The following is an 18,521-nucleotide window of genomic DNA, read 5'->3' as shown; positions in this document are numbered from 1 at the left end:
CTAGTTATAAGACTGAGGTCCCTGTTGCTTTGCTGGCTATCACTGGGACTCAGTTTTAGCTCCTGGAGTCTATCCAAGGTCCTTGATCCACAGCTCCCTCCATCTTCAAGTCAGCTTTGGCAAGCTGTTTTGAATCTATTTCTTATCACATTTTGAATCTCTTTGATTTCCCTTTTTGTCACATCCCACAAACTTTCCTGCCTTCTTTTTTTTTTCCAGTTTTATTGAGAAATAATTGACATATGTCACTGTATATAAGGTGTACAGAGTGATGGTTTGATTTACATATATTGTGAAACGATTACAGTAGGTTTAGTTAATAGCTATCATCTCATAGATACAATAAAAAATAATTTGTTTTCACCTTGTGATGAGAACTCTTAGGGTTTACTCTCTTAACAACTGTCGTATGTATCAACAGCAGGGCTAACTGTAGTCATTATGTTGTATGTTACATCCCTAATTACTTATTTGTCTTATAGCTGGCAGTTTGTGGCTTCGACCACCTCCCTCCAATGCCCCTCCCTCAGCCCTGCTCTCTTGTGCTTTTAAGGGTTCCTGTGATTACATTACTCCCACTTGGATAATCTTTCCATTTTAAGGTCAACCAGTTAGTACCCTTAATTTCATTTGCAGAGTCCTTTTTGACTTGTAACATATTTACTGGAGTAACACCAGGGGTGGAGATCATAGGAGCCAAAAATCTGTCTACTAAACCTTAACCCAGAGTTCCTGTTTTTACTACTTTTTAGAAATTTTTGCTCTGCCAGTACTGAGGAATTCTTCGCTTATCTGAGCCTGTGCTTTCAGACCTAGTAGTTTTCCATTTATATTCACAGCCATCCACTAGCAAGTGACAAACCCTGGATTCGAACTCCGTCACAACTAATTCTAAAGTCCATGCCTTTAACTACGATACCATGTTGCTACTCCCAGACTCACTTGTGTCTCATTCTTTATTGGTTATATTCCAGCTAAATCTTACCTCACCAGCCCACTTTTCTCTAAACTTTTGACTAAGAATGTACTGACTAGGAGTGATAAAGGTTGGGAAAGATTAGTAAAAATTGAAGGAAGTTTTTTGCCCAGCTTCAGTTTTATTTTAAACCTTGCCTAAGGGAGTTATTGAGTAATTTATTCTGTACCTTTAAAAAATTATCGGGCACCTAGGTGGTCCAGTTGGTTAAGCGTCAGACTTCAACTCAGGTCATGATCTCGCGGTTCGCAGGTTGGAGACCCACGTTGGGCTCTGTGCTGACAGCTCAGAGCCTGGAGCCTGCTTCAGATCCTGTGTCTCCTCTCTCTGCTCCTCCCCTGCTCGCACTCTGTCTCTCTCTCTCTCTCATAAATAAATAAACATTTAAAAAAATTTTTTTTAATTATAATTTATTCTGTCAAAACTTTTTTAGGGTAAAGTAAGAAATATGGCCAGACTCTTGAGGTTATATAAAACAATTTTTTTCAAAACATTTTTTTATGCATTAAAATTAAAAAAAAAAAGAATTTTGTGAATTATTCAAAGATTTGGAACCAATATAAGAAAAGAAATGTGGAAAGAAAGAGAACAGTAGTGTGACTTAAATTTTGCTTTTTTACATATTATATTTTTTAGTTTAGGAAAGTTTAGGGTAAGCCAGTGTTTCTCAATAGGTTGTAGTGGATATTTGAAAAATGTGTTTATTTGTTGGGACTTGGTTGCCAAAGGTGTTACTGGCATTAAGACTAAACTACCTGTAATGTACAGGACAATCTCGTATAACAGAAAATTTATCCAAAATGTTGTGACACTGCTATTGAGAAACATACTCATAGATGAAAAGGTCAAACGTACAAATGAAGCAGCGTGGTGGCACCAAGGAGCACCCAAGCCATGAGGGGCCCATATTAGCACCTGGTGATCGGCTTGAGGGAGCTGTCAGTTCTCAGACGTCTTCTTCGCTACCACTTTTATTCTCTCATATGCCATGCTTCATGCTCTGCCACCATCTTTAACTTTCACAGCTTAGTTTTGGCCATTGCAGGTCTTTTTTTTCCTGTATGTGTGTCCATATTGCTTTTAGATCTCTGTGCTCTTCACTTTCTCCTTCCTACATTCTGCCGCTGTAGAGTGGGGAGGTGTGGTATAGTATCAGCCACTAATCTCCAAGTCAGGTGGCTTGAATTCTCATCCGGGCTCTGCCTACAGTAACCATCACTAAACCTCTGAGGGCCTCAGATTTCTCCTTTGTAAAGTTAGTGGTTTGGACTCCATGATTTCTCAGGCCTCTCCAGTTCTCATAGGCTTCGTACCTAGAAGATGAGAGAGCAAACTACCATCAAGTCAGAGATAAGAATTCAAATCAGATAGATAAGGACTACTGGCTGCATCACCTTGGAAAAGTTACTTAACTTCCATTTCTCAGCTTCCCAAATATAGAGTGAAGATTCTAATAGTTCTTACTCCATAAGATTGCATGAGGAGTAATTGAGAAACACTATGCGTAAAGTACTTCACAGGGCATATGTAGGGCATGGTAGGAGCTCAAGGATTGTTAGTTTCTATGTTTGCATCTGAAAAATATTGTACAAAAAAATGACACGAATCATAGTTGATAAATGCAAAAGAAGTACTGACTACACATATACATCAAGAGGAAAAGTCCCATTGTAAAAAAAAAGATTCTAAAAAAGACCTTTTCTAAGAAGATCTCCATAGGTTGGAATCTATACAAAAGGCTTGAAGTAAGGAATTAACGTATAATAACTGAGGAGACCTTGCTGGAAAAAGATTCCATGGTGGGCATGTTTCTGAAATGGGATGAGAATCCTAAAAGCCACGTTGATGAATCTGTATTATTATTAGTTAGTAATAAGAAACTACTAGAGCTTTGAGGGATTTGGGGGACTTTTTTTTTTTTTCCTTTTCTTGCCTTGTAACACACCAATCGAATGCATTAAAATCAACCTGACGGGCGAGTAATCATAGTTTAAAATTTTAGGTGCTAAATGTCAAAAAGCGACTTACTCCCAACATTGTTAGTTCAGAGACACAAATGAGTAGCAGACACTTGAAACACTAAATCCAATTCAGGAAAAAAGATAAACACCAAATTGTAAGATTTAGCATTGGTAGAGGCACCCGGCTGGCTCAGTTGGTAGAACATGCAATTCCTGATCTCAGGGTTGTGAGTTTTGAGCCCCACTTTGGGTATAGAAATTACTTAAAAATAAATAAATAAATAAAATCCTTGAAAAAAAGATTTAGCACTGATAACACTGAGAAGCAACTTTTACTGGTTTGGTTTTTTTTTAAGCAACAAATCAGGTTTCGTCTTTTTCTTAAAAATAAAAATCAACAGAATCTTTACTTTTGTTATTAAAATTGCTACCTCAGTTGAAGATGGGAGGAGGAGCGCAGGTACAGTGGCCAGGTTCTGCCATATTCCAGATTTTGGTTGATAAACTAACTTTGTATATAAAACGATCTCTATTTACATGTATCTTGTTTCAGCCATGGTAATGAAAAAGATAATAGCTATGTATGCTCTTAAGAAATGATGCTATTTGAAAAGTGATCTCAAATGTCTGGTCAGCACTGGCTGACATAGATTGTTGTTGACTCTCTGTAGCTTGATCAGTGATATCATCACATGAAATGTGAGTTGGCGACATCAGGTATTCCTGTAGCTTAATTTAATGACTTGGGCTCAGGTTTACAAAATGCAGGCAGTCGTTCATTGCTGACCAGTTTGCCTATTGATTAATAGAAAGCTACATTAACAATAAAATTTTACTTGTCTTTTATATACTGCCTGCCTTACCAAAGAATTTTCTCTTTCCTTTTTTTCTTTTTTGGGTCAGGGTTTCATCTGAGCCATCTTCTCTCATGTCACTGTCACCAAGTCACAGTCAGGTAAATTTGTTGTTGTTGTTGTTGTTGTTGTTGTTTTTCTGTTTTAGTTTTGATTTTTTTTAAACTAAAATGATTTTCTATTTTTATAATGCTTAAATTACCATTAATTGCCAGACATCTGTAAACTTTACTACCTGTCGTCTGTAAAATACAGTTAATGTAACATGTGAACCTGATACTTGCTAACGGTGCTTTTAGACCCTAGACAGAAAATAAATCTTTACTGACATGATGGCTTTATAGTGCAAATAAGAACACAGTGTGAAAAGATGGGAGATGATTAGCAGTACACACATTTAAAGAAATGCTAGGTGACTGCAAAGTAGAAATTGCTTGAGTAAGTAGTAGTTCCCTGAATTGATTAAGAATATTGATAAGTTAACCTTTAGCCCCACTTGCACATGCAAAATACTTTTGTTCCAGTTATCACATGCAGACTTGGAAATTCTTCGGAGAAGAGAACAATTAGTAGAGCGTACTCGGAGAGAGGCACAGCTTGCGGCCCTACAGTATGAGGAAGAGAAAATAAGGACCAAGCAAATTCAAAGAGATGCTGTCCTGGACTTTGTCAAGGTGAAATTTTGTCAAATTTCATTGAAATTCCTAAAGAGTTTTAGAAGTAAGTGCTTATTTGTTTTGCTGAGGCTGTCAGTGTTTGTCTTAATTAAAGTGTCAACTTTCTTTTTTCTCACTGTAAGGAATCTTGAGTATATAGCATAACTGTCTCCTGCTTGTGATTAGATGAATTGTCCTCCTGTAGGGTAGGCTGAGAAGTGGTCATCTTGTACTTGAGACAGTAGTCTCTTCTGCTTAATTAGCAATCTATCTTTAGACATCTCACTTTACTCTCCACCTGCCACGTCTTCAGTCTGTTAACAAAGATCGATAAGATCATGAAAGTGCCAGTGCCATGTAAACCTTAAAGTGCCATGCAGATGTGAACTATTGTTATCTGAGCCCATCTGACTTCCTCACTCTGGCGAGCACCAAAACTGTGTGAGGGTCACAGGCTTAATACTTTAGAATCATCTTTGATTCTTTCCTTTCTGTTCTCTCCACACCTACTCGGGTAGCAACCCCTATTAATACTTTTTCTTTCTTTTTTTGTTTTTTAAAAGTTTGCAGCCTCTACAGTTCATCCAAACCTGGTTCTTTTTTTTTTTTTTTTTTTTTTTTGCCTGTATCATTTAAAGTCTTTTTGTTTGGAAGTCACCTTGGATTTTTCTCTTCATAATAGTGATTTCTATTTTTGTTTGTTCGATATCTGTCTCTTCCATTTATCTGTAAATACCATGAAGACCAGGAGTGTATCTGTCTTGTTTATTTGCCGCTCCATCCCTAGATGTTAGCAGGTGTCAGCCCATAGTAAAGCTCAGTAAACATTTGTTAAAGGAATGATTGAATGAATGAATCATTCTTGGCCTCCAAAAGCTTTCTCTCTTGTGTTTCAACTAGCCAAAGACCATTTTCTTTAAGTATCGTACACATGATAAAAATTCTCTTTTTTTCAAATGTATCAAGCCCATTATGATGATCTCTAAAGCTCAGAGAGGATGACAGTTTGCCTAGGTTAAATACTCACCTAGTTAGTGGCAGAGCAAGGGTTCTCAAGACAGGCTGAACAGAAAATGGAAGTAAGGTTGACCAAAAATGAAAAGTTTCTTTAAAGAAAAAAGAAGGCTGGCTCCAAACCCTCATCTGTGATCAGAATGCTATACTGACTGTCAGTAAATAATGATGGCTGACACATACTATATCCTAAGCACTATTCTGTGCATTCTACATTAACTCATTTATCTTTTAACTTGCCTTCTGTAGACATCACATAGCTAGTAAGAGATAATCACATTGTAGACAGTTTTGATTAAATGTCAAATAAGAGTTTGATCTTGATCTGTTAGGTAGAAGAGAACAGTTGTAAGTTCTTAAGCAGGAGAAAAACATGAGAGGAAAGATACTTCTAAAAACTAATCTGCTTGTGTTTGAATCTGTTAGAAAGAGATGAGGAAAATGAAATAGTAATTGCAAGTCAGACTAGGGTGCAGAATGAAGGCATAACACCAGAAGATTTCTGAGGTTCCTAAGGAGAGGCAGTGTTACACAATGGTAAGAGCCCAGATATTTCTGAGGGCACTTGGGTGGCTCAGTCGGTTAAGCGTCTGACTCTTGATTTCAGCTCAGGTCATGCTCTCAGCGGTTCATGCGTTTGAGCCCCACGTCAGGTTCTGTGCACTGACAGTGCAGAGCCTGCTTGAGATTCTCTCCCTCTCTCCCTCCCCCTTCTTCTCCCCTGCTCGCTCTCTCTCTCTCTCTCTCTCTCTCTCTCTCTCTCTCTCTCAAAAATAAGTAAATAGGGACGGCCTGGATGGTTCAGTCAGTTAAGCATCCAACTCTTGGATTTTGGCTCAGGTCATGATCTCACAGTTCATGAGTTTGAGCCCCACATTGGGTTCTACACTGATGGTGTGGAGCTTGCTTGGGATTCTGTCTCTCCTCCTCTCTGCCCCTTGCCTGCTGTGCTCGCTGTCTTTCTCTCTCTCTCTCTCAAAATAAATAAACCTAAAATAATAAGTAAATAAACTTAAAAAAAAGAATCAGAAATATGAATCTGAATCCAGCTTTGCTACTCATTATGTGCTTGGCTTTGGGAAAGTTACTGAATCATACTGTGCCTTTAGTTTCCTCATAGGTGTAGTATTTAACTATTAAATATTAACTATTTCAGAATTCTTATAGGTGCACCTAGTACTTCTAGTGTGCTGAGTGCTGCGCCCCCTACCACCGCAATGGATTTTATAAATTAGAGATTTTAAGAGAGGCATTATTATGTTTTATACATAGATGTCGTGAATGTTGAATAAATCATTGAAGAGGAGTAGGAAAATAAAGGAGATCCCAAAGCAAGATTTTGAGGCTAAAAGAAGAGTTTGAAAAGGAGTCTAGTTTTGTGGAAAGAATGTAGGATTTGGAGTCAGAAGATGTAGGGGCAGATCTCATTTATGCTACTTACAAATTTATGGACTTTGCACATGTCATATAACTTCTTTTGTCCCCAGTTCTTTTGTCTTTAAATGAATATGATTATGGGGGTGCCTGGGTAGCTCAGTCAGTTAAGCATCCGACTTCAGCTCAGGTCATGATCTCACAGTTTATGAGTGCAAGCCTCGCAATGGGCTCTGTGCTCACAGCTCAGAGCCTGGAGCCTGCTTCCGATTCTGTGTCTCCACCTCTCTCTCTCTGTCCCTCTCCTGCTCTCTCTCTCTCTGTCTCAAAAATAAATAAACATTTAAAAATTTTTAAAAAGAATATGATTATGATGTTTGTGTATCTTAGTAAAAAGAATCACTTGAGATAATGTATATAAGAATACATTGTAAAACACTGACTATACAGGTGGTATAATTATTATTTGACATAGTAATAGAAATTAGCAAATTGGGGAAAAGAGCCAGTTAATCTGGGAATTTATGGGTTTGTTTTTGAACATGTTGAACATGAGGTGACCATGGGTTTCCAAATAGAGAGTTTCCACAGGCAGTTGAAAACGCAAACCTGAAAATTGGCCGATGAGAGAAAGCTAAAGGTGTTAGCACTAGAGAAAGAGAGAATGAGTTCATTGAGAGAATATAGTGAGAGATCACTATTCTGATTGGGACTATATTTGTTTGCATGTACATATAAAAAACATGCTTTTTGTATTTTTGTAGATGCTTATAGACATATGAAGTACTGTCTGTTAGTTTATTGATCTTCCTTGTTTAAATTGTAAACTGTTTAAGGGAAAGGGTGACATCTTCTGACCAGTAAATCTGGCAAAGTGCTGCACACAAGAGAGACAGAAATTAATGTGGGTGATTATTTTGGTAAATAGAATTTATCATTTCCAGTGTTCCAGATTCTAACCAACTTCCCTCTTTTGGGGGGTCTTGGGGATATATAGCACAAAGCATCACAAAGTCCACAAAAACAGCAATCCCCCTTAGATGGTGAGGTAAGTCTATATAACCACCTTTCCTTTGGAATTTTTTATTACAATGGAAATGAAATGTTTGCATGTGATTATCATGTGTTTTCAGTGATCAAAATATTGCCATTTTCCTTTTCTTCTCACAAAATTCTACTTACTCAGGAGAAGAAGACACGGGCCAGGGAGTTTATCCAAGTTTATAGACCAAGGATTTTTTAGTCTGTATGAATCCATCTGGAGGTTATTTCTTTCTTTCTTCCATCCCCACTAGAAGTATCTTCTTCATCCATTTTCAAACCATACTGTGTAGTGAGAAGTAGTCCTGGGAGCTCTATCTGGCACCGGTACGTGGTGTTGGTATTGAACAAAAAGATACCACATACATCTCAGCTCCAGGGCTCATTTCCTGAGTGTGTGTGTTATTGATTACATGGTGTACACAGTAGTTTTATAATATTAAATAGTACATTTTCATTACAAGTTAACATGTAAAATTGCTTAACCTTTTTTAAAATATACCTATTTTGATCTGTTAAAATGAAACTTATTAAATAAGTATTTGTATTGTAGTCGGTTTTTAAAGCCATTTTTCTTTATATTTTGCCTTCTCATGTTTTCAGTTTATGATCACCGCTTCCTTAAAAATGCTTAAAGGCATTGTTTCATGTGCATTTTGAATCTGTTTTCTGTAAAATAAATTACGTGAAAACCTAACACACAGGGTTTGACAAGCATTAAGTTTCACCATAGAGTTTTTAAAGCACAAGTGATTCTGGAATGTAAAATGCATTGTTTGAAATGTTTTAAATGATCCATTATAAGGTTTTTTTTCCTTATTGACTAGACATACGATTACTACTTCTTGTTTATCTCAGAATTTAGGCATTGTTCTTATACCTGAAAGATTCACTCAGCCTTTTCAGTCATCTTTTGTTCACATGGTAATAATAAAGGAACAAACCTTTAACAAAGTTTGATAAGTTAATAACCTTTTCTTACCCCCAAATTTCCTTCTTAATGGTCATTCTGGAGAAATTCATTATTTAAAAATTAAAGCTCCTCAGGAAAATATGGTGTGCAATTTTTAAATTTCTAGTTGTCCTCTTGTCTGAGAAAGGTAATGAAGAGATGCATAGACTAGAAATCATGACTCCTGGGTTTATTGTTTTAATTTGTGACTGACTCACTAAATGACCACAAATTCTTTGTTACTGCTATGCCTATACTTCAGCTTTCTCTTCTGTGAATAGAGAATAATCCCTGTTCCCTCCTTGCTTTAGTCAGTTTTTAAGCAATCAGATCATATTTGGAATTAAGCTGTTTGGAAGAAAATCATTACTCAGAATCAATTTCTTAGCTTTTATGATACATGAATTCAAAATGATTGTGAATGCAATCCTATATGTTAGCATCTTCATTATGTCTTAATATACCTCTTTGCTTGTGTTATTTGTGAAATATGTCACGTGTGTGCATCGTTTGTTTTTGACATTGCTTCCTTTCTCTCTGCCTCTCCAGTGTCCCTTCCCATCCAGAAGGTCTCAGCACACTGATGATAGTGCCTTGTTAGTGGTAAGAGCCTTGCACAAAACGGAGTTATATATTGTTATATCGAGAGTTTGGAGAATAGTAATTATACTTTTCATTCAGAAATTATCTACGTACCATAAAACATGATGAGCGTCATTACTAAATACTTTGTAAATAGCTAGAACTGTTTCCCTGCTTTACTGTTCATGACTTACCAGCGTTCCAGTGTTCTGCAGCTATGATTCAAATACCTTTGTTAGTGTTTCCAGAAGTAAAACATTCACACTGCAAACCATATTGGCTTTGGATGTGGGTTGGGAGGAGAGGGCACATTACTTTTTTAGACGTCATTTCTAATTCTAGGTGCACTTACTTTATTAATCATTAATTTGGCTCATGAGTCACCTGTGTGTTAAATGGATTTCTTTCCTGCATGACACTAATTACACAACTGTATATTTGCCATCCTATTTTATTGTCTATTTTAAGCTACTGAAAATCCCAAACTTTTCAAAAATACTTACATCTCAAGATTATCCCTCTATGCCCATTTTTTAAACTTTGGGAAACATTAACTCGGAATGTTATCTACTGATCATTTTTTAACACCAGTTTACTTTTATTGCCTGTTTCTTCAGCAGAAAATGAGTATAACATAAGAGCAGTATTAAAAAATCTTATTTTTGTCAGCCTTGCAAGAGAATTCTAACATTCACATAATTGCTTTCCCCATCATGTTTTATGATATTTTTTATAGTAGTATTGAAAACTAGCAGTTCAAAAGTCTGTGTGTAGCAATTCCTGTCTCATGTGCTGGTAACTGCCGCCCTTGTACATACTCCTGCGTGAAGTGCATACTTCAGCAGGAGGTCCTTCTTACATAAACGTCCATTGTCAAAATTTCTGTATGTTCTGCAGTTATCATTTCCTTTGAGATGGATAAAGCACATTTTAATTGGGCAGTCTTACAGGTAAATAAAACCACCACCTTCTGGAGTTTTTGTGGAAATTAATTGATATGAGAAGCAAATGATTTAAATTAATGGACAAAAATACTGAGAGCCTGTGATGATCCAGACACTTTACCAGAATTATCTCATTTATTCCTCACAGCGATCTTAAAAGTTATGGTTAAACTGATCACCATCTTAAAAATGATTACTGAGGCACAGATATTTTGTCCAGAATGAGATTTGTCCGAGGTCACATAGCTAGTAAGTGCAAGATTGGGTTCAAATCCAGATCTGGCTGACTTGAGAACCTACTATTTATTAAGCACCATGGTGTATTGCCTCTCACACTATAATGGAAAGCAATTTAGGAGACTGAAGATGAGATTTAATAATGTATAGGAAGTGACATAAGTCTGAGTGGCCACACTTCTTTGTCAAGGAAAAAGTGGAATTTGGAAAAACAGATCCCCTTGGTGTGAAATTTGAAATGGCTTTCAGCCATTTTCAAAACACATACCCTTGTATTTTACTTATCAGTATTCATGTTTGACCTAAATGAGATGGCCTTTAAAAGGACAGTGTCTCACATATTTTTGTATGCCAAATAGTATCCAACACTTTGCAGAAAAGAAAGAGTCGTATTTTGCAGAAAGAGTCGTATTTTTAAATCATACCTCTGCTTTTCTCAAGACTTCTTTCTCTTCAGTAGCTTCATATGGTAGAATAAAGTCCTTCTTAACACAGCCTGCAAGCCCCTGCATACTCTCTGTCATCTCTGGGCTCAGGGCTCATTCTGCACCAGCATTTTTTCAGCTTTTCAAATACAGCAAGCCTGTTTCTACCTCACAACCTTTTGCACATGCTGTTTCCCTCAGCATGGAATGCCTCTCCTTCCCTGTATATACTCCTTGGTTAATTTCTACTCATCTATCAGGTATCTGCTTAAATGTTAGATCTTTAAAAATGACTCTTCTGCAGCCTACAACCCCCAAATCAAATTTGTCTCCATTGTTATTTTTTCTCTTTATAGTTCATTTAGGTGGATGTTTATTGTTTTAGGTCTCTTCCCTATTAGACTACCAGACTCTAAACTTCATGGGCACAGGGATAATCTCTGTTGCATTTACCTATGTATACTCAGTTCCTGTCATCGTTCCTGGGATATATTAAGTGCTCAATAAATATTTCCTGAATGAACACATAAATGCTATGCATCTGAAATTGCTCATTAAACTGTTTCATGATGAAAAGGTCTGATGATGTATAGCAAGGTGTAAATGTTGGATTTCATTTAAAGACCTTGAAATACAAGATCTGAAATAAGTATTAGTGATGTTTAATATCCATGACACTAACATGCTCTTAGGGCTGCCCTCCAGGCTTCTGTTGTTTTCATCTATATCCAATCCGCATCTGTATCTCATCTCTAGAAACTAGAGAGTATCTAGGCTCATTTCGCATTCTCTTCTTTTCCACTTTTTTTGTCCTCCTTTGCCAAAATAGTGGCTTTTAGCCTTTTTATGTTTGAGATTGACAGTAATTTCTGTACATTTGGTTATAAGGAGGCCCAGGAAAACTGAAGAGGTGACGATATGACTGTTGTCACAATCTTGTTCTTTGGTATATTTCCTTTGATAGATTAGGTTACAATGTTACTTTAAAAAAATTTTTTTTGCCCACCCTCCCCAAAAAGAAACATTGCTATCTATCAACTGTCATTAAAAATTGTTGTATTCATTTTATTGATCATCTACACATGTTTTTCTGAACACCCACATGTGCTTAATAAGGTCAATTGTTCCCTGATTCACATATTTGTGATCCTAGTTTAAATTTTTAAAAGTTATTTAATGTATAAAGATTTCAATATATTTAAGACTGACTGGCATTTTGTTGTTGTAATAGGTCCAATCTTATCCAGTCCCCTTTGTGATGAAAGTCCTGTCTTCTCTGATTTCCACTCTTTACCAAATTAAAGAATTGTCATGCTTTGGGTTTTATCTGTAATCACAATTCTGTACAATAGATTCTAACACTTACTGTCTCTAATTATACCTTTAATATACTTGACAGATACATCTAATATTTCTAGTTGTATGTAGGTTGGTGAAAGGATAAAGGATTCAAAGAAAAGGAAAATTCCTCTTACACTCATGTAGGTCATTTGGACATAGAGGCAGAAATGAAATGGTGGTTCATCTGCAAGGCATGACACAGAATCCTCATTCCTCTGTTTTTTCACATCAGAGGTGGTATATGGAATTATAATAACTCTAATTTGGATCAGTGTTGAAAAAATAGTGTCTTTACTCATGCCAGTTCTGCTCAGTTAAAATGAGCTCTTTGACTGGATTTGTTTCCCCATAAGAGGAATAGCACAAGTCTTGGTAGTTTCTAAGGCAATTTTGCTCAACAATTTTGATGTTCTTAGTTTTAGTTCTATTTAAAATCACTTTTAATAAATCATGCCTGCCCTTTTTTTGGTTGTCAAACCATCATTTATCAAAATATTTTCCTTTGTAGTTCTTAACTAGCTGAACATTCCACTGTTCCACTGTTGATGTCATCTATGATGTCATGAGGGTGGTGGCCATCAACATTGCAGCCCACAGATTGAGCAGTCCCCGGGATCTCTTTATGGTTCCAGAGAGTTCTCTAGCTAAAGATCAGTGCCACATCCGTCAGGCAGCATTGACAATCTCGTAGAAAATGATGGTTCCACTGTGCTTAACGTTGTTCTGCTTTGTGTCTCTTGGTGGTTCCTTGAGAGCTTTGATAATCAGGGCAGAGGCAGAAGGCACCACTTCAATATGAGCCTGTCTGTTCTGAATGAATGGTCAGTTTCACTGTAATCCTGAGACCCTTCCAATCACCAGTTGCCTTGGCAATGTCATCACCAACCTTTTTGGAGACAAACCCAGGGGGCTGATCTTGGGGGCTAGGGCAAATGTGGCACTGACGTCCCCACCAGTGCACCTCAGGTGTATGGCTTTGATGTCGCTGGGGTCAAATTTAGGCAGCATAATGGAGGCAGCTGGTGTTGGATGAACCTGGATTTGAGATGACCAAAGACAGTTGCACCTTGGCCTCCTCCAAGCCGAAAGCCAAAAGCCCTTTCATTTCTTGGTTAATGTGGTATGAAGTATTGAAATAGTTTGAATTATACAGATGGGAAAACTGTTTTATAAGTTAGGAGTTTTTTTCCCCCTAGTATTCCTTCTGCCCTATCAATATTTTAGTAAACCATTTGAAAGTTTGTCCATGACCTTTCCTTTTCTAATTTCATTGACCTGATTTGCCTGCCTGCCTGACATTTTGCTAACATAAATGCTGCCTTTTGTTTGTTTCTTCCCTTTCTCTTTTAAAATTTAGTCGCTGTCAGGGTTGAATCAAGTGGGCTGTGCAGCTACCCTGCCTCATTCTTCTGCCTTCATGCTTCTTAAGGTATCTCTTGTTACCGTAATACCCAGGAACTTGAAATTTTCCAATAGAATGGTCCCACAGCAGTGTGAAATCTAGGATTGCATGAAATATACATAAGCTTATAAAACTATTTGAATTTAACATTAATTTTACTTGAAATTTTTGGAAGATTTACCATACTAGAAATACAGAGCCTGCGTTAATTCTTTATATTGAAATTCTGTTTGATATGCTGTTCTGATTTTCCTACCAAAGGTTATTTTTTTTGTCATGAGTTATTTTACTTTGGCTGATAAATAATATAAAGTTAACTCTGTTTTCTAATGTGCATTTAAAATAATTTCAGTCCCAGTCCCCAAAAGAGTCACTGCTAAAGCCTTCTTCTAGTAGAGGTCAACAAGCTATGGCCTGTAGGCCACATTTTTTGGAAATAGATTTATTGGCACACAGCCACTACCATTTGTTCATATACTGTCTGTGGCTGCTTTTGAGCTTAATAACAGAGTTGGAATATGGCCTGCAACCCTGTGGTATTTTATTTTTTGAAGGCCTCTAGGAATGGTGATTCCATCTTTGTTAATCATATGATATATAAGAAATTATTAATAATCTTCCCTGTTAGAAGGTTCTCCCCTTGTCTGATTTAGATCCACACCCTGTGGCTTACACTTACTTCTCTTCTTTCCAGAGTAGAGATTTTCTAGTTATTTAGCAGTCTTTAAAAAAGAATCTTTATATTTGAAAACTATTATGATGCTGCCCTTGTCTTCTCCCTAAATAAACTCTGATTGTTTTATGTGCCTTTCCCAGTCTGTTAATCCTTTTGAGCTTTCTCAAGTTCTCTGCCTTCCATTTTGGCTCCACAGCCCCCAAGTAGAAATATAGCCCTTATTAGAGCCTACCTGGCACTGAGCATGAAACAAGGTTTTTCACATCTTATTCTAAGCGTTGGGTTGGCTTTTCTCATTTCAGTATCCATTTTGGTCAGTAGCCACTGTAATTCTCAAATGTTTCAGTTATACTCCTAAATGATAATTAATTTCCATATCTTGTATCTTTGAACATTTTTAATTCTCTGATTTACCACAATACTTTCAAATTCTTGCATCATGTTCTTCTAAGTGCTGGCCCCAACTTTGTATCATCTGTAGGCCTGATAAACCTCTTTAGTCGGTATTGAAGATGCTACACATACCTGGATGACTTTTGAAAAACCTTTATAATTCTCATCTCTGTTAACTCTTTGCTAGCCTTTCTCAGCTAGGTTCCTCATTTGAATGACAATCCAGAAAATTGAGGGATTGTTCTCAAAGTTCTCTCAAGGAAGGTATATTACTAGTATAGGAGTTATATAGGAGAGAAGTTAATTCATTACACTCAGTGGATACCGTAGGGCATTGGGGCTTATTCTCTCCCAGAATCATAGTTGAAAAGGCCAAATCTGAACGTGCCAACCCTTGTATGGTAAGTTTAACTTTCTGTCAGACATGCTGTAGTATAAATGATTAGTTTAAAAAGACTTACCCTTTATTTTTTGGCATCCTTGTTACTATACAGCTGATACATATTTATATGTATTTAGCCATGGGTTTACTTCTTTTGTTGCTTAACCAGGCAAAAAAAAGTTGAGTTCCTGTCAATTTCTGTTTTTTTGCTCCAGTTCTGCAAGAGTTCTCAAATAGAGTCAGTGGCCTCCGAGTAATTTGAACTAATAATCTTCATACCCTAGAATGCAAGTCACTTAGATTTCTAGTTTCAATAAAAGTACATTTTAAAAATCACCATTTTACGAGTTGCCTCTATTCTGGCTTTGTTTTTCTTTACACACAGCTGTGTATTACCTTTTTGATGTTTCTAGAGGGGAGAAATTTGTTGCCATTCAGTGCAGTTTGCTTCACTTCTTCCTTCTCGTCTAATAGAGTTGCCTGTTAGCTTAATTCTTTTTTGCAATATTAAATTTCTAGCCTAACTCCTATTAGTCTTTTTAAATTAAAAAATGTATATTTTCCCTCTATATCTGGAATAATCTCTACTGTTTATGTTTTCCTGTTTGTACCATTGACCCTTGACTAGGTCTCTGTTGGGCTAACTAGTTTTCTCCTTTCTGTCTCATATTTCTTGCAAATAAGGATATTCTTTTTTGTTTCCTTGCAAAGATATCGTTTTCGCCTCATTTTCTTGTTCGTTCTTTTTATTAGTTCTTGCCGCTCTTACTATATCTTTTTTTTGTTGCTCTTATTTTAAATTTGTTATTTAAATTTTCATTTCTTTTCAACATCCTAAACTTAGCATATTTGCATCTATAAGCTTGATGAACATATCTTTTTTCACTAATGAAGATGTAATACATTGCTTCACTCAACAGCTTGGCTTACTTTATAAATTTTCAGCCAAAGAGTATCAAATCAAGGAACTGTTACCATGAAATTGTCTTCCAGATCAGTCCAAGAATCTTCTCAACAGCATGACTTCTGTGTATGTGTGTATATATGCATGAATGTTAACAAATTCCCTATCATAATTAATTTTTTCTGCCCAGCTCCCAACTAGAGAGAACAGATTTCTGAAAATATTAAAACCAAAAGGGAGAAAAAAGCATGGGAGCAGATGTATGTACCTCTGTGTTTTAAAATCATGGGGCACCTGGGTGGCTCAGTCGGTTGAGCATCCGACTTCAGCTCAGGTCACGATCTCACGGTTCGTGAGTTCGAGCCCCGCGTCAGGCTCTGGGCTGATGGCTCAGAGCCTGGAGCCTGCTTCCGATTCTGTGTCTCCCTCTCTCTCTGCCCCTCCCCCATTCATGCTCTCTCTCTATCTCAAAAATAAATAAACATTAAAAAAAAATTAAAAAAAAATAAAATCATTCGGTTAGGGGCACTTGGGTGGCTCAGTCAGTTAAGTGTCTGATTGCGGCTGAGGTCATGATCTCGCAGTTCACGAGTTTGAGCCCCACATCAGGCTCAGTGCTGACAGCTCAGAGCTTGGAGCCTGCTTTGGATTCTGTGTCTCCCTCTCTCTCTGCCCCTCCCCTGTTCTCTCTCTCAAAAGTAAATAAACATTAAAAAATTAAATAAAGTTATAATATGTTTAATTTATTGGGCCTAGATGTTGAGGCCTTGAATATTGTTACTCTAACCTTTCTTGATTCTACTCCTCTGCCACGTCTTCAGTGTCTTTAACCCATCCAACCAACACTTCTTTTTAAATGAGCTTAATTACATTTCTCTTTTTTTAGATAAACTTTATACATGTTAAGCTAGCTCTTCCCCCTTTTTATAGTTCTCTTTGGTCAATGAAGTAAAAATATCTTGGACTTAAATGTTAGTCTGGAAATACAGCTATCTATCTTTAAACACTTTATTTCCTAACAGAAATGAAGAAATCTTCATCATTTTTTTTTAATACATTAAATTTTACTCTCCAGAGGTGGAGAAATATACTTTAGAAACTATACCAGAAAATGAAATTATAAAATGAAATTATTCTCCCCTGTACATTTCCCAATGAAATTTTCTGCCTTAGGATGATCACTTTTCATAGTCATAGGAAAGACCTATTATATAATAGAACTATCTTTAGAGAATGCATTATATAAACTTTTCATGTTACAGAAGTAAGTAAAAAGTTTGGCCTTAAAAAAATGTACAAAATCAACCCTTACTCCAAATTCTCATTTCTAGACTTAATTTTAAAAGAGACTTGCATGATTTTTTCTTTTATACCAAAGTAATCATAAATGTGGAAAGTAGCTCTTCTTGAGTAATGATTATTGATATATCTCCATTTCTCTACAGAACGATGACAGATCTAATACCATATCAAGTTCACCTACAACAGAAACAGGTAATAATAGACACAAAGGTACAATTAACCACATCAAGAGTAATTCTTTACCAGGATTTTCCTGATAAATTACCTCTCAGAGAACTGTGACTTCCATTTCTGAGATGAGAAATCAGACCCACAATTGGGAACTTCCTGCACATTTTCCATTTTTTAATTCAACTGGTTAGTCACCTCTTCAAGCATTTGATATGAACAAATGAACATGAGCTAGCAGAGCTATAGGTTTGCAAGAGAATCTATTCAATATATTAACACTCATTCTGCCTTTATTAACGTACCAAAAATAGCATGACAATTAAAACTGCAAACAGCCTTCCTGATTTCAAGGTTACTTTTCTGTACTAGATTTTATATTAATAAACAAAATTATCACTTTATATCATTATCATGTTTAATTTGATCTTTATGTCATTTATTGAACTTGTGACATGTGTCTGTTGTTATATTTAATTTTTTTCCATCTCCTTTAATCTTATTTTGCTTTTCCATGCTGGTGTAGTTCATCATTCCCCTGCATATTCTTTTCCTGCTGCTATTCAGAGAAACCAGGCCCAGCGCCCTGAAAGCTTCCTTTACCGAGCAGCTGTCAGGGCAGAAGCAAATAAAGGTAGGTCATAGTGACTAAGAAGGGGGGTGGGTGCTTTATATAATGACAGTAACTTGTATGCTTTTATTTTATTATTTTTTCAATGTTTATTTACTTTTGAGAGAGAGAGAGAGAGAGAAAGACAAAGCATGAGCAGGGGAGGAGGGGCAGAGAGAGGGAGACACAATCTAAAGCAGGCTCCAGGCTCTGAGCTGTCAGCACTGAGCCTGATGCAGAGCTTAAACCCATGAACCGTGAGATCATGACCTGAACTGAAGTTGGATGCTTAACCAACTGAGCCAACCAGGCACCCCTATGCTTGCT

At 36.6% G+C, this 18,521-nt stretch overlaps 1 protein-coding gene, 1 long non-coding RNA gene and 1 pseudogene across 12 annotated transcripts in view; 1 reads left to right on the top strand and 2 right to left on the bottom strand.

The window, feature by feature from the left end:
• The window catches only part of LRCH3 (leucine rich repeats and calponin homology domain containing 3), a 146,049-nt gene that overhangs the window by 79,048 nt on the left and 48,480 nt on the right, over positions 1–18,521 (top strand). For 5 of the 11 annotated variants that reach the window (XR_002079748.2, XR_008422470.1, XM_019448670.2 and 2 more), the window contains exons 11-17: positions 3,841–3,892; positions 4,316–4,465; positions 7,833–7,883; positions 9,378–9,431; positions 13,715–13,786; positions 17,560–17,608; positions 18,111–18,218. Coding sequence is in view for 9 of the 11 variants with exons in the window: in XM_019448670.2 (XP_019304215.1) it covers positions 3,841–3,892; positions 4,316–4,465; positions 7,833–7,883; positions 9,378–9,431; positions 13,715–13,786; positions 17,560–17,608; positions 18,111–18,218 (536 nt within the window). In the remaining 2 variants the exon portion in view is untranslated. The remainder of the gene's footprint in view (positions 1–3,840; positions 3,893–4,315; positions 4,466–7,832; positions 7,884–9,377; positions 9,432–13,714; positions 13,787–17,559; positions 17,609–18,110; positions 18,219–18,521) is intronic. The other 6 variants (XM_053903469.1, XM_019448669.2, XM_019448668.2 and 3 more) reach the window with 5 other exon arrangements.
• On the bottom strand, positions 1,578–7,004 carry LOC109266527 (uncharacterized). The gene is made up of 2 exons (XR_002079750.2): positions 6,903–7,004; positions 1,578–2,289 (listed from the first exon to the last, which is right to left on the bottom strand). It is a non-coding gene; the product is annotated as an uncharacterized LOC109266527 (long non-coding RNA).
• LOC128777262 (60S ribosomal protein L12-like) lies at positions 12,780–13,772 on the bottom strand (annotated as a pseudogene).

Source organism: Panthera pardus, unplaced genomic scaffold (genome assembly GCF_024362965.1).
Source record: "Panthera pardus isolate Hobbes unplaced genomic scaffold, ASM2436296v1 HiC_scaffold_16, whole genome shotgun sequence".
NCBI lineage: Eukaryota > Metazoa > Chordata > Mammalia > Carnivora > Felidae > Panthera > Panthera pardus.
Note: the sequence above shows the minus strand (reverse complement) of the source record. Positions and strands in the feature narration are given on the sequence as shown.